We start from the raw sequence: 24,693 nt of genomic DNA, 5'->3' as shown, positions 1-24,693 counted from the left end.
GTTTCTTTGCATGTTCCTGCTAACTCATGCATCTCCTACTCTGTGGAAACTGGAGAATAAAAACAAAAAAATCCATGAAACAAGTAGCCCAAGTACAACTGTGTTTTCTCCCCATGGTGCTTGGAGGGTTAGGTTGTATTATGGCAAATTATTTTTTTTTTCTAAGCAGTTTTCTTAAATAGTCATTAGATGTTGAAATGCTAAAGTATAGCAAGATTGTTAAACAATTTAAGCTGAAAATACCTAGCAATTTTGCAAAGCTCCCTAACTTCATTATCTTTGACTTTTCTATCTATGCCTAAAATAAGATTTGCATAATAGCTTTTTCAAGGATCTGTATTTTAGGAAAGATATGTACTCTCTTCACACTATGTGCCATATTTTTAATGCTCTCTGCAAAAAAATACAATACTGTGAAGTTAATAATAACTATGAAGTTATATAAAATCAGAACAATTTAAATGAATCAAGAAAGGGTGTATTCTGATGCCAAAATAAAAATTTTATTCAGATAAGACTGACTWGTAATCACTTTTGCTAGTGTAGAAGCAGAATAATGAACACCCAAACACACAAGAAAGGCTGTAAAATGGAAGAGCACTCTGCCTGAATAACAAATTGCCCCTATTTTACAGATGGAAAAACTGGGGCGCATAGAGAACTTAATTGATTTCCCTAGTGTCACCCTATAAATCATTGATGTGACAAGGCCTAAAGCTGATTCCATCTGAGTGCTGTGCAGCTCCCTGTTTTCCCGACGCTCTTCAATAAACAGAGTCTGAAAGGATGTTCTCTTCTGTGCAATGAGGTATAGCTGATGCACTGAGAAACCTGAGGTATGAGCAGAAAATGCTATTTGATCTGTATTTTCCAAGGAAAACTTCCAGATATTCTGTACTACTCAGTCCATTTCTTAAAACAGATTTTTTTTTGTTTCCTTTCTTTCCTTGTTCAATCCCCTTTCTCCTCATATGAATGAAAGGGCATATCCTTTCTTTCAGGTTCTGCATTTATTTCATGCTCTCTTGAGTTTGGATCACATTGCTCATCTCAGCCTCTCTGACAGGCTAACCTCTTCTTCACCGAAGCTGGGTCATGAATAATTTCCTGGAAAGTGAGGCRTTACTGCTTCTTCAACCCTGGAGCAGGGGGAATATCAGCTATGAGCAATTATCATCTGTACTAACCATCCAAAAAGGCTTCGTCTTAGGTGTAGCCTGTGTTTATATGACACAGAAATTGCTACACAGTTTAGCATGTCCCCTCACCTTTGCCTCTGTTTTGAGTCCTTTTTTTTTTCATTAAATTAATCTATTTTCAGAGTACCATTTGTAAATACGACTTCAATTAGAGATGGACTCCTGTAGCAAGATGATGAAATGACTRCTATGAGCTAGCAGTCATGACCCTTTATATTTCTTGCCTTCCCATCTGGGCTTGATAAGAGCGAACAGTCCTCACTAGGGCAAACCTAGATGGACTTCTTTGAGAGCATTTTTCGTGCTTCTAGAAGGAGCTTTATGTCACTAGTAGCTCATATTCTGGCTTATTTCACTGCACTGTAGCTTAAAGGCGTATGGAGAAATGTTGACATGATTTTACAAAATGGCCAGAATGTTTATTATAAAGCTCGAAAACTTATTTTAGAGGCAYCTCAAATGAAGATGTGACCTTGTTCTTCATGCACCAGTTATCTCATAATACCTGAAGAAATTCTGTCCTTGAGTATGTTCAAAAAGTAAAAGGACAGGTAGTTTCTTTACTGGACGTGTTCTTTAGTGATTAAATTTAACAAAATCCCKCTAGAAAACATGGCAAAAACTGAATGCACTCTCTCTTTTGGCATTCGAACATAATGAAATATATTAGAGTCTACTGAATTTTTTTTTTGACAAGTATGTTTGTAATCTTTTTCAATCTGTGTTCTTGAGAAAGATTACATACTGTAAAAAGGAAAAAAGGGAAAGAAAAGAAATATAAGAGTATGCCCAAATTCTTGTTGGATTAATGATACTGATGATGATAATCAAAGTTAAACTGAAGTATTGGTTTGAAAGTTGGATGAGGTTTTTGTTTGCTCAAAGATTTTGATTCCATGACTTCTTTTAGGCGAGGAGATTCCTTTCATCTCATAATAACTTTCAAACCTAGAATGTTAGGAGCAGTGAGATAGCTGATACACTGACCTAGAATTACAGGGATGTGCTAGAAATAGCACAAATAGCTAGAAATGTGCAAGCCATAACCTACGTTCTATAAATACTACTTTCTCTARCACTTGTGATAGGCATGTTTATTGATAATAATGTATGTATGAGGAGTAAATATTCTTGTGAATGTGCCTGCATAGTTTAGGTAAGGATGCAAGAAAGAGGAGAGCTAGGGAGAAAGATGAATTGCATAAAATGGATTAAAGTTGCAAAAAGTTATACTGTAGCATATGGTAGCGGCCAACATCTGCTGAGTTCAAGGGGTTGTTGCAACAGCTTCTGAAGCATGGCATGGTTTCTGCTCACTGTCTTTCAGCTGAAATCCTAYCCCCCGCCAGGATGGCCTCTTGCCATCAGGTCCTGGGCCGTCTCAGTGCAAACAGGCCGGAGTTGGTACTGCCTCCCTGCCTTTCCCCTTGGTGCTGAGCCTGCCCCGGTGGGTGGAAACACCACAAAGATGCGCCTGGATGATGATATTCCCTATGCTGAAATTTAAGATTTGATCTGTCGTAGCCAAAGTAATGGATTTGTCACATGCMAATAACAGGAAGGTGTTTCGGTCGCATCTGAAGCTGGCAGCATTGTATGGACCTGCTGATGCAGGAGCAGTGGAACTGACTTGGGAGTGGGGATGGGGGGAAGCTGTAATACTTCCCTTTAATTYCACAAGACTGAGACGATGTTGCTGAATTCTGTTATCATCATCGTCTGGCTGCAACCACTAATGAAGTCTCTAGTGCATTGTGGTCATAATCCAACTGCGTCCTAAAATCTTGAACTCAGTTCTGCCAATATCAACTTTATCCAAGTATAAATAAAAAGAAAATATATCTTCCAGGTGTTTGTAACTATTGATGAAAAACCAAATATTTAAAAGAAAAACACTAGAGAAATATTAAGAAAAAATGCATTGGCCTATTGCTCTTTGTTTCTGCAAATATGAATATTTAAACATATTTTYCAGTAATTACAGATTAAATTCGTGCAGTTTTTCTATCACCTCCCTGAATTTACCCTAATCCCTACCATRTTTCTAAAACATTAGAAAGCTGGTTGTCATTGTGTTTCATTTTTATCATTATATCAGGAAAAGACACAGGGACTACAGTGCAATTTCATGTAGAGGCAACTGGATGCAGAAGATACCAGATAAAATTTTTTATTAGTTACAACTAATCAAAATATTTCGTTTTTATAAAGATCTGACATACATGTTATCAGGTGAAACTAAATTGTGGTGCCAGTTCTACCATGTCCTTAACATAGAGAAARAGAGTCTTAAACTTGTTTAATGGAACAAATTTCTTATTTTGAAACAGTGGGTTTCATTCCCCCCCCCCCTTTTTTAAGTGACCTCTAAAAAAACTCTGGATCCCCATCCCCACGATGGGTTTCCTGGCAATCTGTTCTCGCCAGTACAGACCTGTTCATCACAGCCCACTATAGCTATTATGACAAACAACTTTCAGTCTTCATAATTGCATGAAACACTACACRAAATCCAAATAGCATTATTCTTTTCTCCTGTCTTGCATGCCAGTTTTGGTCTGATCACCTTACAGAAATTAGATTTTGCRCTTTCTGCAGAAAATACATGAATAGATAAAACCCAGGTGATGACTGGCTGATTCTGATGAGGAACKTAGAATTTTCCTAGATAGTTGCTGAAATGTGAGAGTGACTAAGAAGTCTTAGGACTGGCCCATTTTGTGCCCCATCTCCATGGTTTGAAAGACAGTTTACACTTACTTGCTAGCATTGCGCCTTTGAAAACGAGCTGCATATTGTCCTATTGCCTTTACTGGCATGCAGCAAAGAGGTGTAAAATGGGAAAAGGGCAAGAATTTTGCAAGTTAAAGTGGAGAACAGTAAGTTTTATCTCTTTGGTAGTTAACATCCCTTGGAACATCTCAATATGGATGAAACTAGAACAGTGGTATAGCTGTCTGACAGCAAGGTGTTCCCTTGCACTGTGCAGCGTATTAATAGTGACCCTTCAGGAGGAGAGCAATTTTCAGGGAAAATGGAAAGAGGATTTCTCTTAGCTTAGGTGTGGTAGAGAAGTAAGATAAATTCAGGAGTYGGGCAATTCATTGAGATGTAGGTAGGTGGAGAAAACCTCACCTGCTTCTTAAGTTTTGTTAATCTAAAGTTGCTGAAGAGTTTTTCTTGGGAGCAGGGGTGGGTGGAGGGAATTACTGTTTAATACTACTCAGATTTTTCTTTTATTCTTRTTAGTTATGGGGAAAGTAGCATTCTGAAAAAAGGAAAAGCAGAAGAGAAAAGAAGGGTGGGGAAGGAAAATAAAACACTGCATACCACTGACCTCCTGATGTGATCCAAGATTCCACAAACAGCAGAAACAAATGCATGTATCGAGTATTTCCACATATTTTTGGAACATTTATATGATTTATAAATATGATATATTTATATATTGACAGCAACTGTGGAAATATAATAATGATTTCTGCCTGGCATGGCCAAGCGTTAATAAATTGCTTTTAATGAAGGTAATGTTTCCTGTAACTCTGATTTTATATTGCACTTTAACTGTGATTAACTGTAGATTAAGTACAAAAGAGAATGACCATAAATAGAACTTGATTTTATAATATTTTTTCTTTGCAGGATGGTATTTTCATGCCCTCAGTCACCTTATGTTTGCATATGCATGCTTTTGTCACAGAGACGTAAGAAAATCTTTTATTCTTGAGGCCCTTTTCACAGCTGGTGTGCTTCTTGAGGAAGTTGGGAAAGACTTCAAAGCCAGGCAGATCCACTCCCTTCCTGACCATTGAACACTCTTGAGCAACATGTAAAAATTCCTCAGAATCCCTATTTTCATGTACATTGGAAGACATTTAAATCTAGTATCTAATGGTTTTYCTTACCATACCCGCACAAAGAGCTAAGAAGGTCTGATCCTCACATAATTTCTGAAGAAACATTTTTTTCAGTTATTTTTCTGTTTACAAATAGTTTGCACCATAAGGAGTTAGAGGCCAGTGTAGCTATGGTATTATTCAGTGTATTAGGCACTCTGTTTTATTGCTCATGTAACCAATATGCCGGGTTTGGAATTTGAAACCTGCCAGGTGAGAACATAATAACCATCTAGTCTGGTCAGCGATGTGATGGACCTGTAGAATGGCAGCCAAAATGTTGTTGTTTTCTGTAATTTTTGATATGACTTAGTTATTCAGAAAGACTAAAAGTTTTAAAACCTGCATTACAGATTACAGCATATTCCTTGTTGAATCCATCTCTGTAATGAATTGCCCTTACAATTAAAAATTTACATCTCCTCGCACCTTTAGCCATGTTAAAATTCAAACTGCAATATCAGGTGTTGCATTTTGGTTGAGAGAAACCCCTCATACCTTTCAGATTTTAGTATATCTTTTGTTGGTTTGTTAAATAAGGACACTTTTAAAGAGAAATTTCTCTTGCATGCAGTGCTTTTTAAGTTAACTTAGTTACAAAGTAGTGAAGCCGTGCATTTGGCATATTTGTTTCTGATGTCCTAGAACGTTCCTGTTTTTTTTTTTCTTTTAACAGCTTTGCAAAATGTAATRTCCTGAGGCATTTACAACAGCACACAGTTGGGATTTCTATGATGACTATGTGGATAGGCTTGAGAGTTGCATAAATATAAACAAGATGATGTTAGAAAATAACCCTTGGTCCACAATCAGATTTTTTCTTTCTTTCTTCCAGAATAGAAGTGATGCATTTTACGATTTTACTGAACTGTTCTCTGTTAACTTCCTTTAATAGATAATAAAAGAATTGGTCAGAATTATTATTCTAGTAGGTAATGAAGACATGCTTCTCTTCRTTAACTATTTTATATGCAAATAGCTATCTGACATACTTTTAAAGGATATTAAAATGCATAGCAGCTAGTTTGATGGTAGTGAATATTAAATTTTAACAACATATTAAGTCGTATCACATTTATCACTCTTTAATGAATCGTTCACTTTGTACTGTAAGCTCTCGATGATATTTCTGTCTGTCATTCAGCAGAGTGCAACTAGAAGTTTCAGTCTTTCTAGGGCCTTACCTTATCTTAAATAGAAGAAAAAAAACTGAAGTGTGTAATTTCTAATCATATATTTACTATRTATTTGAAGCTATCTTCAAAATAAAAGAAACTAATGTCATTGCCCTAGCCTCATTAACTTTGTCAGCCTCTGACCATGTTCAGATGCCTGTGTTAGCAGCCTGTGATTCATGTATGCAGAAGGAATTTTATTCTTCTTTTGAAAAGAAAGCTGATACATATTCATGGTTTTTTAACTCTTTCAGGTAGTGCTGTCATTTTGTGCTTTTAAGTTACTAAAAGAGCAAAGTTGTCTGCCGTTTATTTTATGTGTTGTTAAATATATTGATAGTGCTTTTGGTGGATTGTTTTGGGCAGGAGTTGCATTTGAAGGATTTGGGGAGAGGAGTCATTTTGGACCTTTATTTTTTTCCTATTTTGTCCCATCTGCTCTTCTTTTGTTCTCAAGTGACACGAATGGGGAGTATTGGCTTCAGTTGCGGGAAGAGCAGAAAAATTATATTGAAGTTTTGGAAAGGAGCCCAACTTCTTGGAGGAGTCTTTTTGATCTATTTAATTCAAAAATACCAGGCTAAAGGCATCCGGTGTTACTGTAGGGGCTCCAGTATTGTGTCAGTGAAGCCAGTATTGACAGTTGAGTTGAGTCAATGCTTTCTTCAYTTTGGGATCTGTTTTCTTGTACCTAGTATTTTCACCTACTCCCATGCTTCCCTGCTTTCTGCTGTCTGTGAGGTTTGCTGTTCTGCCTGGGATGCACTGAAGCGATGTCCATGTTAGGGCGTTTTATTATTAGTGGTAATTCTTTCCAACGTTTGATGATGCTGGATCTGTACTGACAACTATATTACATTAATCTGTGCTACACCAGCACCATTTCAAAAGAGCCACTGGTGGTGACTTTTGTTATCAGTTATTTCTGTATGTAGGATAGRCAAGACTTTAGTCTGAGAAAACAACAGTTTTCTATTGTAAGTTCTGGCCAAGTTAGTTGATAGGGTGTTTACCAAGATGAAGAGCTGTAAATTCTCCTATAGCTAATACTTGTCTGGGCTTATGCAACTGTTAAAAGAAATTACTAAGGCAGGAATTGCATATTGTTGCCTTAGCAACTGCCACTTCATATTGTGCTCAAAACACTTTGAAATATGCAGTGCATCTTAAGGAATTGCTTCCAACAGTAACAACCGATCTGAAGTAATTTTAAATAATTTCACAGAAGAAGCTGAATGGGTATCATTTTCTAAAAAAGACCACCATAATTTTTAGCTGGTAGCCGCATTTCACCAAGGGGTTAGCTAGTAAGAAAAGAAAAGAAAAGAAAAGAAAAGAAAAGAAAAGAAAAGAAAAGAAAAGAAAAGAAAAGAAAAGAGAAAAGGAAATGCCCAAATAGCTGTTTGCACAATGCCACCAGAGTCTATGTGATGTGGATTCCTTTAAACTCCATCCTCCATTCTAGAAGATCAGCATTATTGGTTAGTTTCATATATTTTGTTTAAAATGTCAAGTTTTTCTTAGGATAGACTTTTTCCCTAATTTTTTTGTTTGKTTGGTTGGTTGGTTTGTAAATTATTGTGGGTATACAAGGAAGACAGGGACTTAGAAATATTTTACCTATTCCTGTATTTCCCTTTCCTGTTTTGAACAGATCATTTCATTGGGACTTTGTCTGTAGAGTGTTGYACAGTTTTACAGGATTTGTTAGATAACGTCAAATCACTGGCTTTTGTCAGTGTTACGTTCAGACACTTGCTCAAGTGTTCATGCAACATGATAGTTCCAAATACGAATTCTGCATATAATATTTTATATTGCTATAGCAACTTCCCCAGTTTTCTTGTCACTGYTCTGTGAGTTGGGTAAGTATTTGAATTAGATTTTGTACACGTGCAAACTGAGTTTGAGAGAGCATAAAGTGATATCCAGAGTTGCTTAGCAAGGCTSTGCCAGATCCAGAATAGAAGCCTGTTCTGCTACCTGGCCTTGGGTTTTTTGCTACTCGAGGCCAGGTTTACAACAGAAAGAGCTGAAATGAGAGGGATGGTTTTAAGAGGCAGTGTATAGCTCCCCTTTCTGAAAACTGATTTTCSTTTTACGATATTGTACGCAGTTAATAAAATTCAGAAAGGTAGTGTGACAGAGTTGTCAACACTCTTACTTTCATTATTCCTTTTCTAGACAAGTGGAGCAATGAAAAGGAGAAAGAGAGAGAGTTAAAGCATAAACTTACAGAATTTAAAATGAGTCAGATATTTTGAGGACCATTTGTCATTTTTAGGTCACCACTCACATCTCTGAATATAATTTTCCTCTGAGCTGCATGGCAGGGCTTGTATGTGCTTGAAGAAGCTACATTTTCACAGCAGGGGACCAAATCAGACTGAAGCAGTCAGATGCAGGTGCACAGTAATAGAAAGGATCTATTTACCCTGAAGCGTGAGCAATGGGCCAAGAAAGCAGGAGCAGTCCTCCTCCGTCGCTCGCTTCCTTCTCCCCCTACTTTTCCCCTTCTGCATTGATGTGCTGACAAATTCATAAGGGGACCAAATAGTTGTTGTTTTAATGAAATGCATTGCTTACGGCTGAAGGACAGAGGCACCTCTTTTTGTTATGATGATTATGTACTATTAGAGCTGTCTGTCTTTATATCTAATTCGTCCTGTTTGCACAGCCTCAAGCCAGGCTGGCAAAGGGTTGAAAGAGTTTATCCTGTGGGCATCTGTTGCCTGTATCCATTCTGAATTTTTAAATGATGCTGTGGAAAGAGCAGTATGTCTGAAGCTTGTGTTACTGTTTAGATATTATAAATCATACATTTCATGTAATTTTTTAAAAAYAAAATTCCTGTAGCTTTACTTAAAGATGGACAGTTTAATAATGGTGGTTTGAAAAAGTCAGCTGTATTGGTTAGCAGTGAAATGGGACACACTTACATATACTGGGTACTTTTTGCTTGGGATTCTGGAGTTCTCCAGTAAAAGCTAAATACTTTCATACCGAAGATCGTCCATCACTATTTCCAAGATTGCAAAAAATCTGAATGATTTAAGTAAGGGAAAATCTCTGGCTCTTAGGAAGTGTGAAATAACAAAATATAGCTCTATTGRACTTAAATGCACAAAATTCTAGATGGTATAATGAGACCAGTGAATTCGACTCTCTTTTAATAGTTTCATTTGTAATTCATATCTTGCTCTGTGATCTGTGTAAGAGGGCTAGAACTTTGTTTTCCTCACTAATTAGTGTCATTTTAGTACTAAGGCAGCATTGCCCAAAGTCAGGATTTGGGAAGAGGAAGCAGGAATATATGAAATCCACTTGGCAAATTCCATCACTTACCCTGCACTACTGAAAGGGCCAGGCTATCTGCTTCTTTCCTCAGGTGTAAAATGGGCCAGATTCATGTTGTAAAGATTAATCTGATAGGTGCTTGCATGATGTAGAAGCTGCAGGACTCTAAATATTAATATTATTTTGCTATTACACTTCTTTACAGGGCTATATACAAAATATAACATAGAGAGCAATACGAGGAGAATCCATTTGGGATTGGGCAGTCATACTAGCATAAGCCCTAGCAAAATACAAGTCATCTATACTGTATTCTACAAAAGTATTTTTATTATGGCATAAAGATTGCTATACTAAGTCATTGAAAAGTTTTAAATTTATTGCTTCCAAATCTCCACATTTAAAACACTAACAAATCCGTAGAGATAATATGAGACAAATCCATTCAGAGCCTCTGGTACTGCCTTTGGAAAGAGAGATGTACACCATCTATGTTGGAGGAATAGTGTTAATAGYGAAAAACAAACAAACAAACAAAAAATAGTACCAACTACATTTTTGAAAGAGTGGAAATTGATGTTTTTGGCATCATCAACTTGAGACTGTGTGATAAGTTCCTACAAACTGCCTTTTTTACAGAGGGGTTGTGGCACACACACTCTGTTCGATGGCGAAATGCCTAAATAGAAGGCTTAGAGAATGCTTAATTATGATTTTTGATAAATTTGGTCTCTAACTTTCTCTAAGGAAAGATACATCACCTGCATAATTAATAAAAATTTGTATTAGTTATAACAACACTGAAAAAACAGAAGAAAAGCATACTGAAATTGCTGTAGAATGCAGGCTTTCTAAATTACTTTTGCTCAAGCTTTCTTATACTTAGTAAAGGCTAAAGTATGCGTGTTTATCAGAAATATTCTGTAYGTCAAAATAATCTGCTAAAAGATGYGCACACAAATTGTGGCAATATGTGTTTTCTATTGTGTGCTTCATGATGTATTTAAATAACAAAGAAAGGAAACTTGTTTTATGTATAGTTTCAAAGCCTTTTCCATGTATGTGTGTAGCTGCTAAATATACTCCATAATCTTTGGGGTCATAATCCAAGCCACCCTCCATCAACACTGATCAGTCATTGATTCAACCTGAAAGGAGGCTTTGGCTATGTTTTCTAAATCTGTTGACATGACTTTGTGTGTACTATGCCTTTTTTTTAATGGGAGAAGCATGGAAATACAGCAGTTATTAAAGAAAAAAAATAGCCAAAGAGAGAGTCTTTTAAAAACAAAACTAGAAAAAAGTCAAAGATTAAAATAATATATAAACAGTGAGAAAAATAATGTGAAACATGCTCTGGGTRTAATAAGTGATAAGTCAAGCTTGAATGGTTATAATTCTCATTAACTAAAAAAAGATTATGAATATATTCTATCTGAGTATAATCACAGTAGGCCACTGTTGACATTACGTAGCCATATTCAGTCAAACATGCAAACAGGGTCAGTCTTTTGCACCTGTAGTACTGTGGAATTTAAAATCAGCCTGGTGTTGTACATGATTCAGTCAGCTTTTTTTTTTTTTTTTTTTTTTTAAGGCAGAAAAACGTGCTAAAAAGACAAACCTAATTTGACTGAAGCCCAGAAAGATGTTTGACATTTCTTAGCATTTATTCATTTTAGAAATCCAGCCAGCTGGAAAAATTGAATTTTATGATGCTCAGTAAAGGAGAATCTGAGTTATAGAATTATCATGTCAGAATTTCCTGTAGGATAAACGAAAATGAAACATAAATTCGTAAATGATTTGGTTACAAATTAGGAGATTTACAAGCTACCCGGCCAGTGTTGCAGTGTGGGAGTGATGGGACTAGTAGTGCTTGTTGTGTTGTTCTCAGTGGAAACAAGTTCTCTGTGTAAACAAGGCGACCAGCTGGGGGTTTTGCGGTGGGAGAGGTTACCAGGCAAGTCTTTTACAGTCGTCCGTTATTATTTTCACGCTGTCCTCCAGAAAGAAGCAGATCCTGCTTCTAAAGGAGCCTTTCTAAAACGACGATGCCAGCGCTGACTTTGTTCCATTCTAAATGGCTTTGTCGGAATTGCCCTTCCCTGAGCTTCAAAACTCACACATACCTGTGGAAGCAGATGAAAGAATAGGAATAAAAATAAGATACTGAATTACTTCTGCTGGTACATGCCTGAAAAAAATCATCAAAGGTTATTATAATTATGACTGTTATTAGATATCGTGTCTGATTTCTGCATATTTAAATTCTTTCTGAGTGAGGTGAAACATAGGCACTTACAGATCCCAGGGGAATAATTGCAGAAGTGATGACATATATTCTACTTCTTGAACGAATTTCAATACCAAAGCTGCATTCTACATACTTATATTTCTTCTTAATTATRCTTGGGTGCAAGATAGATCGTCATTGTCTCTGTTACAAATGTTTCTAGCCAATTAGTGTTGTAGATCATGAGTACCCAGTGGCCTGACTCATTAAATAGAATTTTCCTTTTCTGTCATTATGGTAAAAGAGTCCACAAATATCTGAATACTGTCTTTCTCTGTGAGGTCAGCCTTGGCCAACATTACAAACCCAGTAACTTGAGCAACTGAACAATATTGGGTTACCTGCGCTCATTGTAATAGGCTATATCATTTCCTTGTGAGTGGGTGTGAGCGTATACATGTATGTGTTGTAAACRGGAATAGGCTGTTCTGCTCCTCTGTACTTCTTATACTTAATCTTACCATTAAGTTTGTTGCTATGTGGTGAATTCATTCCTCCTGATTTCTGCCTGTTCCCAAGAAATTCTGAGCACAAAAGTTCCCTGTGAAACATAGAGACCCATCTAAGCTCCTTGTGCTCGTGGAAGCAGAGATCAGAAAAATTAGCAATGTGCGTCTGAAGAGAACACCACATGTATCAATTGATCCAACACAGATCGYCTTTTTTCCTTCTTCCCTTAGGTTTTGTTTGCTTGGTTGGTTGGTTGGTTTTGCATAATGTACTTGCCACTGTCATCTGAAAGCATGAAGATAATACGGGTAACTTGGAATATCTCACARGTGGGATTCGTGGAAAGGATGGAGGCAGAAGGGAGAATATTATGACTACAGAGAACTAGGGAACTGCAAGACATGTGGATGACTTACAGACTTAATATTGCTTTCCACTGGTTTTGGAAAGTTAAGATATTGATAAATAATGTGAGACATGGCTGGTTGGTTGGTGTGGGTGATTTGCAGTGCTAAACAGCAGTGGTGTGTTTCCCCAAGGGTGAGTATAGCTGAACTAACATTTCCTCCTCCTCTTTTTCGCAACATTGCACAATACCTCAGACTTCCTGTTCTAGCACTATAATGCCATACGAGGTTGTGATTTTAAAAGCTATGGACTGAAGTATCACAAAAAAACCCCAAACTCTCCATTCCAGGGAAACGTTCCTTGTAATCTTGTTACCAGCATAGTTATTTCCAGTACCTTCTTGACATGCATTTGCAAAACTGTTCTGGGGATTTGAACTGAGTATCTGTTTCTTGAAAGAAAAAATCACCTTAGCATTTAGAAGAATGGTAAATGGTTACACTGAATTTAGATTACAAAAGCCTGAATATATGAATATACTGTATGTATTGTTATTTGTAATTACAGACTGTCTAGAGAAACATTGATATATATTTCAAATATGCTACAAATAGCTCTTAAACTCCTCTAAAATATATATATATTTTTTTCCACTATGAGGATTCTGTTGCTAGGTCTGTGAATCAAGGCTTGTTCCTGTTCTGTTGTGGTCCTGGGGAATATATTATAACTGTAGTTTAGGAGAGGATGTGGGTACTCACCATCCCCCTCATTCTCCAGAGTTTCCTTTGGGAAGATCCCAGGTGTGTGAATAGGGAGGGCAGGTATTAGGTGTTCACATGACCTTAATTTCTACCTGTTTTTCCTTTTGTCATTAATTGTCAGAGAAAATCATAAAAATCTTGTATGTTACTTTTCTTGTAACATGTAATCAAGACGTCATTATCTAATCTGCATCTTCTTGCTAGCTCACCAGGGCCTTATGATAGAGACTCAAATCTTCTGCATAGCAGCCATCACTAGGATATGGAGGATGTCCAAATCAACAACKGGCTATGCYGCTGGGATTGGTAACAGGGTTTTGRATTCTATGACCATGGAACATWGTTTGAAGATCAACAACTGGTGGGGARAGAWKGGRTTCACCTCACCAAGCGGGGCACATTTGCCTTTGTCAACAGGTTGGCCAGCCTAGTAAAGAGGACTTTAAACTAGGTAGGAGCGGGGAGGGGAGGCGTCATAGAGACAGGGTAGACAACAAAACACAGGCTGGGTTGGAGGGCCTCCAACGGGTGCATGCAGCTGGGGATGTGCGTTTGGGACATGGCCATGGGGGACCCCCGTACACCCTCCCTGGGAAACCTGCGGGCGTGACCACCTCTTTGAAATGCCTGTACACCARTGCAGGCAGCRTGGGGAACAAACAGGAGGAGCTGGAGATCTGTGTGCAGTCACAGGGCCATGAGCTCATTGCARTCMCAGAGACATGGTGAGATAGCTCACGTGACTGGAATGCTGCCATGGATGGCTCTGTGCTTTTGAGGAGAGACAGGCCAGGGAGGCGAGGTGGTGGAGTTGCTCTTTATGTGAGAGAGCAACTGGAATGCATCGAGCTCTGCCTAGGGGTGGAGGAGGAGGCAGTTGAGAGCTTATGGTAAGATCAATGGGCAGGGTAACACAGGGGACACTGTTGTGGGTGTCTACTGCAGGCCACCTGACCAGGAAGAGAAAGTTGATGAGGCCTTCTATAGACAGCTGGAGGAAGCCTCATGATCACAGGCCCTGGTTCTCATGGGGGACTTTGACCACCCTGACATCTACATGCGTCCCTATGAGTAAGAAGTGCAACATAAGGGGCAGGAGACCTGCATGGGTGAGCAAGGAGCTCTTGGCCAAATTCAGACAGAAGAAAGTACACAGAATGTGGAAGAGGGGACAGGATACTTGGGAGAATTACAGGAATGCTGTCAGAGTATGTAGAGATGCTGCGAGGAAGGCTAAGGCCCYGTTGGAACTGAGTCTGGCAAGGGATGTCAAGGACAACAGGAAGGGCTTCTTCAAACACATCAGCAGCAAGAGGAGGACTAGGGAAAATGTGGGCCCACTACTGAAAGGGGCAGGGGCCCTGGTGACAAGGGATACAGAGAAGGCAGAATTACTGAATGCCTTCTTTGCTTCAGTCTGCACTGCTGAGGGCAGCCCCCAGGAATCCCAGAGCCTGGACATGAGGGAGAAAGTCTGGAGAAGGGAAGGTTTTCCTTTGGTTGAGGAGGATAGGATTAGAGAGCTTCCGGGCCGGCTAGACATCCACAAATCCACAGGCCCAGATGGGATGCACCCACGGGTACTGAGGGAGCTGGCAGATGTTGTTGCCAGGCCGCTCTCCGTCATCCTTGAAAGGTCCTGGAGAACTGGAGAGGTGCCTGAGGACTGGAAGAAAGCCAGTGTCACTCCAGTCTTCAAAAAGGGCAAGGAGGAGGACCCAGGCAACTCTAGGCTGGTCAGCCTCACCTCTATCCCTGGAAAGCTGATGGAACAGCTCCTTCTGGCTGTCCTTTCCAGACATATGGAGGAAAAGAAGGTGATCAGGAGTAGCCAGCCTGGATTCAGCAGGGGGAGATCCTGCTTAACCAATCTGATAGCCTTCTCTGATGGAATGACTGGCTGGGTAGATGAGGGGAGAGCAGTGGACATTGTGTACCTTGACTTCAGCAAGGCTTTTGACACTGTCTCCCCTAGTGTCCTCCTAGGTAAGCTCAGGAAGTGTGGGTTAGAGGAGTGGGCGATGAGGTGGATTGAGAACTGGCTGAAAGGCAGAGCTSAGAGGGTCGTCGTCAGTGGTGTGGAGTCCAGTTGGAGGCCTGTGGCTGGTGGAGCCCCCCAGGGCTCAGTCCTGGGTCCCATCCTGTTCAACTTCTTCATCAATGACCTGGATGAGGGGACAGAGTGCCTCCTCAGCAAGTYTGCTGATGATACCAAGCTGGGAGGAGTGGCTGACACACCAGAGGGCTGTGCTGCCATTCAGAGAGACCTGGACAGGCTGGAGAGCTGGGCAGAGAGGAACCTCGTGGGGTTCAACAAGGGCAAGTGCAGAGTCCTGCACTTAAGGAAAAATAACCCCAGGCACCAGTACAAGCTGGGGGCTGACCTTCTGGAGAGCAGCTCTGCAGAGAAGGACCTGGGAGTGCTGGTGGATGACAGGTTGACCATGAGCCAGCAATGTGCCCTTGTGGCCAGGAAGGCCAATGGTATCCTGGGGTGCATTAAGAGGAGCGTTGCCAGCAGGTGGAGGGAGGTGATCCTGCCCCTCTCCTCAGCCCTGGTGAGGCCTCATCTCGAGTACTGTGTCCAGTTCTGGACTCCGCAGTACAAGAGAGATGTGGGGCTACTGGAGAGAGTCCAGAGTAGGGCTACGAGGATGATCAGAGGACTGGAGCACCTGCCCTCTGAGGAACGGCTGCGAGAGCTGGGCCTCTTCAGCCTGGGGAAGAGAAGACTGAGGGGGGATCTCATCAGTGTGTACAAGTACCTGAAGGGAGGGTGTCAAGGGGACGGGGACAAACTCTTTTCAGTTGTCCTGTGTGACAGGACAAGAGGCAATAGGCAGAAATTGAAGCACAGGAAGTTCCGCCTGACCGTGAGGGGAAATTTCTTCCCTGTGAGAGTGATGGAGCCCTGGGACAGGTTGCCCAGCGAGGTTGTGGAGTCTCCTTCTCTGGAGATATTCAAGGCCCGCCTGGATGCAACCCTGTCTAACATGCTCTAGGTGACCCTGCTAAGCAGGAAGGTTGGACTGGATGATCTCCAGAGGTCCCTTCCAACCTTACTGATTCTATGATTCTATGATATCTTCCCAAGAGTGGTCATGAATTTAATTTTTGCTCACAGATTTTGAAAGATTGGAGCAAAATATGAAAATACGTTGTTGATTCTTGAGATAGTGACAGTAATAAAAGCAGTAAGTTAATTCAGCTTGCTATACAGTTACAATTTGAAGAATATACATTTGTCAAATAGTTTGAAAAAATCTAGGGTACATTTAAATGAAACAACTGGGGGTGGGCTCTGACTGAAAATATGAGCTAAATATGTCTTCAAGCTTTGCAGAAAACCAGAGCTAAACTTCATCATACAACTTTAGTAATGGATGAAATAAAAGGTGTTGTGGAGATGATTTTGAACTTTGCAGAGTGTCGGATCCTGATTCATACCTACATGGCAACTAACTGGAACTGGTTTTCCATGTGGTCTTTCATTTGACAGAATTGCAATTGATGCCGTCTTTGAACTTCTTCTTTGAATGTAGAAGTTGGGACATATAAATACAATAATACACAGTAGCTTAATAATTACTGCATCTGTGAGTTGTTAAAACGTTACTTCTTCACTGAGTCTTTTTACTATATAATGGAAATTTCTGTGCTGATGWGCTGTCATGGATATTAATGTGATGTCTTGAGTACAGCTTAGTGATATTGCTGAAATGGGATAAAAAGATGCCCTATACAAATACATAGTAATTGTGTCTTTAGGAAAAAGAAAAAAAAACTCAAATGGATTAGCTTGATGGTATCTAGGAGTTCTGCAGTGTTGCGGTTACCTGTTTACTGCTTAGTGTTGTTTTATTTGTCCTGTGGTTGTTTTGTTTTCTTTTGATTTTAACCTATACTAGGACTTGTTGCAGAATTTGATGCTGAAGGGGAAATTTTTGATTTATTGGATGAAGCAGCGATGGACCACATGCATATCTAATGTTTTTATTTCTATTACTGTGTTAATAAAWATCAGTTTACAGGTCTGAACTGGCTTTTCATGTTAAGCTATTACAGTACTGCCGTTCTAGCCCTTAACTGTGATCTCGCACCCTTTCAGTTTTAGACTAAATTAAGGCTTTCTSCGCTTCCTTGCTGACACTGAACTTCCTAAGAGAATTTGTTTCTTCCTCCTAAGTGTGTTTGTTTAAGGTTGCAGTTCTCTTCAGAATGGGATTTGTGGGTTTTGTTTTCTCAGTCATCTCTCTTATCTTTTATTTTGCAGGTTGGTGAGAGGCAGAGGGTTCTTGTAACAGAGGAATCCTTTGATTCCAATTACTATGTCGCTCACAATCGGTTCTATGAGCAGGTACCGTAAAATAAACAAAATGACATCTTTTTGCTTTATCTTTGCTTTCTGWTAATCTCTGCAACAGTGTGCCACAGTGCAAAGACAAGTAAAGAAAAAGAAGGCACCCTTTCCAGGAAAGGTGTGACAATCTGGACTTATTTGTGAGAAATTTTGTGTCTTTCTGTGTTGTAACTTTCCGAATATCAAGTTGAATATATAAATTACCTGAAATCATGTTAAGAAATATGCAGTAACTCTTTGGATATACAGCATGTGGAGGATACTTGTGGCATTTAGTTCAAATGCAAAATCTCATAAATGAGAAARTTATTCAAATGGTTTAAAACACTGTTCATTATTACAGAGGTTTTAATTTGTGAAGTCTCAGAAGCATTTTTTCTTAGTAGTTTAATCTTGATAATTTCCATACATCTTTCAGAAAATCCATGCAATTTGCCAAAAATTTAATTTCTAACAATGGGAAAGGTCAGAAAAGATCTTGGTGCAAAAGAAAGGCTTCTCTTGTTTAAGTTAACACTTCAGTCTGATATGTTGTATTTCCTGCTAGGTAATTTCTATAAATGATTCTTTTCACACAGAAACGTAATCTTTATGAGCCAGGATGGAAGTACAGGATCTGTTTCACAAAATCATTATTTTTACTCAAAAGTAGATGATTTGTTGAAAGCTTCTTTGAATCATCTGTATTTCATTCTGGTTTTGCGTTTGGCTTGTTCGTCATTTTCTTGCCCTGAGCTGCTGACTTTGGTTTTGCTACATTTAGTTATTCAGTTGTCCTATCATGATAGGCTGTTGATGATGATTATGCTTGTATAGTCGAGCAATAGTGCTTTATTTTACTCCCATATTATGTTAAAGCACTTTTTTTTGCTTAGTCTTAAGTAATATTACTGCTTTGGAAATACCTGTTTCTGTTGGATATCTAGTTCACTAATTACTTTTTTTCCTCTATTTAAGTCTTGTATATCTCTGTTTTTTGCTTTTGTAGTGTGTCAGTCAGATTTGAAGAATATGGTTCACCACGTAGAGATTAAAAAGGATTTGCCTGGGGCTTTTTAGTGTTTAGTGGTTGTTTCATTAAATTTTCATTAATTAAACAAAAAGCAGTATGTGAAAAAGTGTGGATGTTTCATGGTTTATTTGTATAGCACCTAATACAGCCCCTGGCTGGGACTGGTAAAGATTACACTAAGTACAAATAACAACTTTGGTGGGAATTTTAAATTTTGTGGTGGAAAAAATGCTTCCTATTATCAAAATGCTTATCTGTTCCTTAAAATAAAAATACTATAAGCGATATCTTTGATAAGGGTAATATTCTGCTGCACACCCAGATGAGCAGAGGACTGGATACTAAGTGGCTGACTTTAACATTAGTAAATGTAATGATAGTAAATTTAAAACCACTCTTGAGTGACTGAATATTGTATTATACTTTAGAAACTGAAGTTCGGAGTCCTAATGTCATGTTTTGWTAACTCAATATTCTCTTTTCACTGAAGCTTTTCTGTATTTAAAAGGTTTTCCAGTAAAGCTACATCAGCAGAGCTACATTGGCAGACTTCCTGGCAGAAATACAACTTAAATTTGTCAGAAGTTTTGATGATGTAGTTTGAAGTAGTTCATTGAGCAGAGTAGTCTACAGTGACTGTAGTTTGAAGTAGTTCATTGAGCAGAGTAGTCTACAGTGACTGAAAACTACTTTGCCAGATTAACAGTTGAGATTGGGGGTTTTCTTGGCAAAATTTAATTTCTTAGTAGTATGGTTTTTTTCCCCTAACAAAACACAGTGCTATCCGTAATCACGAATGTAGGCTGAGCCTGGCTGCTTACTGGTTTACAGAACCTCCTAGATATTTTCACTTAACTTCTGTCATCTTCTGAAGTAGTAATCGTTTATCTGCTTCTGTGTCCTTGGGGATTTACTTTTAATACTCTTACTGATATTTCAAATATGGAGATACCAAGATTTACAAAGATCACAGGCCTAGTGGTAGTTAATTACCTAATTTCCCTSATTTAAATTTGCCCACAGAGATCTATATGGAAAGAACTATGGTCTAGTCGCCTTATAATCCCATCTCAGCATTAGGATCGTGATTTTATGTTTGCCACTTAGTTCCAGTTAGCCTCAGCTTTCTCATCTCAAAAAGCCAAAGAGGTCTCCTTGTCTTAAAAGACTGTTAGGAAGCTCGGCAGAATCTAGAATCTGGAAACTCCTACAGTCACGAGCTCCTTGAGACTTCAAGGGAAAACTGTTAAAATTCTTCATGAATTGGGAAATTTCCTCCAAGTTGAACACCTAACACCTGCTGCAGGTGAAACTAGGGAGCCGCTGGTTCACTGGAGGCACTGATGTCTTCTGTGATATTCAGTAACTATGTCCTTGTCTTTATTTGAAAGGTTCTTGTGCCAAAGGAGCCTCTGTTAATGGGTAAGATGGTGGAAGTGAATATTTATGAAGCTGGTAAACATTTTATGAAGGGGCAGCCAGTGTCAGATGCCAGAGTTTACACTGCATCCATCACCAGACCATTAGCAAAAGGAGAAGTTTCTGGTTTAACAGAGGTGAGTAAAAGGTATTTTGTGCGTTCCTACACTAGTAAAACAGCAGCTGTTCAAGCATAATAATTCCAGGCTATATATCTGTTATCATTTTATAGTTTTCCTTTTATGTATGCATGAAGCTTTAATCTTTTCTGACAGATTGAAATCTGAATTTAAAAGTTTTTTTTTTTCCTGATGCCCATGACTTTACTTTGCTGACTGTAAAGGCAATAATTAGCTTTTTTCTTGTTCCAGAGTGTGAGATCTGGAAAGAACTTATCAGAAAGGAAAAGATTTAACACTGGAAATTATATAGCTCAACATATTTCAGCCTGGATTTAGATGAATCTATTTGTTTATTTTCTTTTACAAACCTCTTTTAAGAAATGTTCATTGATTACATGTCCATTAAGACAGTTCAAAATTAGGTSCAGAGGTTCAAAATTCATTGATGGGCAGATGCATTGAGTATTTTCGGTATATTTTGGTAGAAGGTCAACATCTGATTTAGTCATGTAAAGAAAAAAAACTCCTTTTAAAGGGTATCTGATCCTTATTTTACACCTCAGTAGATATGGCTGTTAGCCAAGTATTCTCATACATTTCACGGAGCTCTAGTTGTAAAAACTGATGGAGTGTGAAATGAAAATGTGTATCACATTTCTAAGCATCATTTGATGTCCTTTCTCCAGCACTGTTGTTAGGAGCTCCAAAAATATATAGCAATAATTTAGCATGTGGAAGAAAGATAACTGGCAGTTTATAAATCACTTTACTGTTTTTACAGTAAATTGTTCACAAGTATTTAAAAATTATCTTTTTTAGAGTTACAGGTGACCATACTGAAAAGAAATAATTAATGTATAACTTACGGGACTAGTGTTTAAACTATTTGGTATCTTGAATAAAACTGGCTATGGAAACATAGAGCAGCAATAATGCGCCTTCAATAATGTGTTTGGCAGATCATGAAACTTAAGCATCAACACATTGCAAACTCTGCTTTGAATAGTGTCTGTGTATATGTGTATATTTGCCTGATAAGGGACTGTAAGAGGAAAAAACAGCAAAAAAATCTTAAATTGATTGGAATTTGTAGCTATTTAAACACAGCTGCTTTTTTCATCAGAACATTTTTTTTTAATAATCCACTGGAACAGAACCAAGTCTGTCATTAAACGGAGTACGTGCTGCCAGGAGCTTGCAGTATGGGAACAAGCAAGCAGAAAGTTGACTGAAATTTTGCATGTTAAAAATGAGAGAGAAAATGATGACCAAGATGACTGATAATTTCTATATGAAATCAGAGATGCGTGTAAAATGTAGAGTTCTGCTCTTGCCCTTTGACTAGATATAACCAACTGTCAGGAATGCCCAAGTAAAAGGGTATAGCAAGGGAATGATACGGCAAATTGCTTTTTGTAATTTCGGTGGCTGCCAATACTCCTTCTAGGGAGTRTCTTATTTATGTTTTGTCCACTGGACATGTTAGGAACTTTCTTTTTCTGGAAAAAAAATACAGTCTCAACAGTTCAGTAAATGGAASATCTTCTGTGTTGTATTAGGAAGCTACAAGTGAATGCTTTTAATCATGGTCAGTCATTGTACAATGCATGTAACATGAACTGCAGTTGTTAGTGGAGGTTCCTCCTGACAGATGACATATAGGTGGCAAATCAGGAACTTAAAGGGATGTAGGTGCCTGGGAAAAAACTGTGGCATTTTGTCACCTGATTGAAAGACGCTCTTTTTTTTTTTTTTTTTTTTTTTGTGTGTGTGTGTGTGTGTGTGTGTGATTGAACTACTGGAAGATGTTTCCTGATGGATGAGCTTGAGACATTTAATTCTAAGCTAAAATGTTTGTGTGCTAGTTTCATGTTAAAACCATGGTACATGACTCTATTTGCTGTAAAGATAGGGACAGGGATGACACCTATCATACACCCCTTTATATATCTTGTTATGCACACACTTGGCAGGTTGTGGGAGAAAAAGAACAGAACAGCTTGGAACATCTATATTTAGATACTGTTACCAAAGTAGCCAAAGATCTTGGATCTTCAGCTAGATCCCAGGGCAGCCAGGAGGCTTTTTGAAGGGCAGCATGCAGAACTAGCACCTTTGATCAGCTTTTCTCTTGAGTCAAGYTATCGAACTATAGAGTGGAGAGGAGGAAGAGTTCTAAAACAGGATACAAAAGCAAGAAATGAAAGCACTTGGCCTTCCTCACTCTCTCCTTCATCCTTTGCACACAAGTGAGCAAGAATTGGGGCCTAATTTACATTCCAAGTGCTAAAATAATGGGTAGTCAGCAGCTGCTGGGTGGCGGAAGCTCTTCCAGGCACCAACCAAAACCCGCAGAAGATATGCTCTCCGTTCCGCCCGGGGTGTTTTCAGTGCTGGCAGTGCTAGACTGCTCGTRTGACACTGCGTACTACAAATTCCTCTTCTTTATGTTCAGTGATCCTGATGAGAGCTACTTTAGAGAGACATGTGAATTTAAGCTTAGATTGAGGTAATCTAGAGCAAAGCCTGCGGTAATGGGTTGCATTGCAGTAAAACGTTTCTGTGCTTCAGTCCACTCCCAGTCAGCAAGGCACTTAGCTTTTTCCTAGTGACCATGTACATTGCTGGAGCTGTAGTGCACACCTTACAGTTCAGCATGTACGTAAGTGTTATGAGGCAAAGGGACTGAGAGCTGAATCAGGGCTGTAATGTGATTTTAGACAGTCTGCAGCAGTTAAAAAGGTGCTATTTCTGTGTATCCTAGGCATCATTTGCTATTATTATCAGTATTTTCATTAACTTCCACAGGAGTCATTAAAAAAATGTGTTTCCAAATAAGTCACAGGTGTACTTCTCTCTGAGGAGTTTTCATGGGAAGAATGAAATCTTCCAAAACTTTACAGTTTTAAGAGAAATGAATCATATGATTTAAAAAAAAAAAAGTTTTAAAAACTGAAAATACCATAATGTGAAGATGTCAATGCAAGCAGAAAACCACCCTAAGAAAGAAATAAACTTATATAAATGCTGTGATGAAGAATACCTCAGAAGGATCAGAGTTTATCTGACTTTCTGAAATTGTGTGTTCTCCTTCCCACCTGCTACGTGTCCCTCGATAATTTTTTCTGATTAGTTCAACGGAAGCACCAAAATCATATGGTGTGTCTGAAGGGAAAATTGTAGTTTTTCATATCCTTTTTTTGACTCTGTGACTGGGGTAGCAAAGTGGCCTCAAGAAATAGGATAAATAGGTCACCTACGAGAATCAGCAGATTGGATTGGAAAAAAAGAGAATGCAGAATGTCACACAAAGAATTGTTAAAGATTTTACAAATTCTATAAAACATTCATGCATTATGTGTCTGTGCCAAAGCAGAAGCAGACAAATGTTTATAAAACTGTTTCAAGAATTTTTCTATTTTGTCTTTTTATCATACTTTTTCGATATATATAAAGCACACAATGCACACAATGCATATTAATTTTCTTGTAGTTACTCTATTATCCAAGAAGAAAAGCATAACTGAGTAGACAGGCTTAGAAAAAGGTCCTGGCATTCAGTAGAATCAGGCTCTGTGGCAGAATCCAAAAACTGGAACAGGAAGAGAGGAGGAATGTTTGAGTCAATGGCTCAGCTTAAAAAGCAGGCAAAATGATCAGACTTACTGATTGCAGTGGTTGTATTATGTATTAAAATGCTAAGCACAACTGTTTACCAGGATTAACTTTTTATTTCAGCATGAATTTTTGATAGAAGCCACTCAAAAGTGAACCAGGGCTTACATTGCACAGTTTTCCAGGCTGATTTGGGTTTTTGGGGCAAAAGCATTTAGAAATTTCACTCAACTCAGAAATTTAAATCTGCTATATTTAGATTTCTTTGAGCTTAAAATGTGCAGTTGCTGGCTCAGCAATAGAACAGTTTCTAGAGGGTGTATCGCAAGAACGGACCTTTACACTTTATCATGTCAGGTTTAGGTGAAAATGGAAATCAGTAAGACGTGAGCCCATGCAGGAGGGTGCTTCTGGATTCAGTTCGAGTGAATCTAACAGAATTTGGGCAGGGCGTTATTGACAGTGTTGACAGACGTTAAATATTGACAGACGGTAAAAATGGTCATTCGGACAAAACAAATGTACCATGAATTAGTAGCTGCAATTGAAAATAACAGTAAATAAATATCTCAAACCTTTGATTAAGAGTTAGGTCTAACTCTCAGAAAACAAAAAGATACAACGTAAATTCTGCAGATGTGATCCTCTTTCAGGAGGTAGGCTAGRATTTGACAAAGCATTAAGGAGATACTTACACATTTTAATATTCAGTAAAGCTTTTTACCGTGTCTGCTACATCC

The 24,693-nt window shown here is 38.6% G+C and overlaps 1 protein-coding gene across 3 annotated transcripts in view; it reads left to right on the top strand.

Moving 5' to 3' along the window:
* CDKAL1 (CDKAL1 threonylcarbamoyladenosine tRNA methylthiotransferase) overlaps positions 1–24,693 on the top strand; it is a 414,554-nt gene that overhangs the window by 369,962 nt on the left and 19,899 nt on the right. For 2 of the 3 annotated variants that reach the window (XM_085310029.1, XM_085310030.1), the window contains 2 exons: positions 17,699–17,782; positions 20,189–20,353. The exons of the other annotated variant lie outside the window; for it this stretch is intronic. In XM_085310029.1, coding sequence (XP_085166155.1) covers positions 17,699–17,782; positions 20,189–20,353 — 249 coding nt within the window. The remainder of the gene's footprint in view (positions 1–17,698; positions 17,783–20,188; positions 20,354–24,693) is intronic. 3 annotated transcript variants of the gene reach the window in all.

Source organism: Rhea americana, unplaced genomic scaffold, assembly GCF_003343005.1.
Source record: "Rhea americana isolate MKP2758 unplaced genomic scaffold, rheAme1 scaffold_31, whole genome shotgun sequence".
Lineage (NCBI taxonomy): Eukaryota > Metazoa > Chordata > Aves > Rheiformes > Rheidae > Rhea > Rhea americana.
Note: the sequence above shows the minus strand (reverse complement) of the source record. Positions and strands in the feature narration are given on the sequence as shown.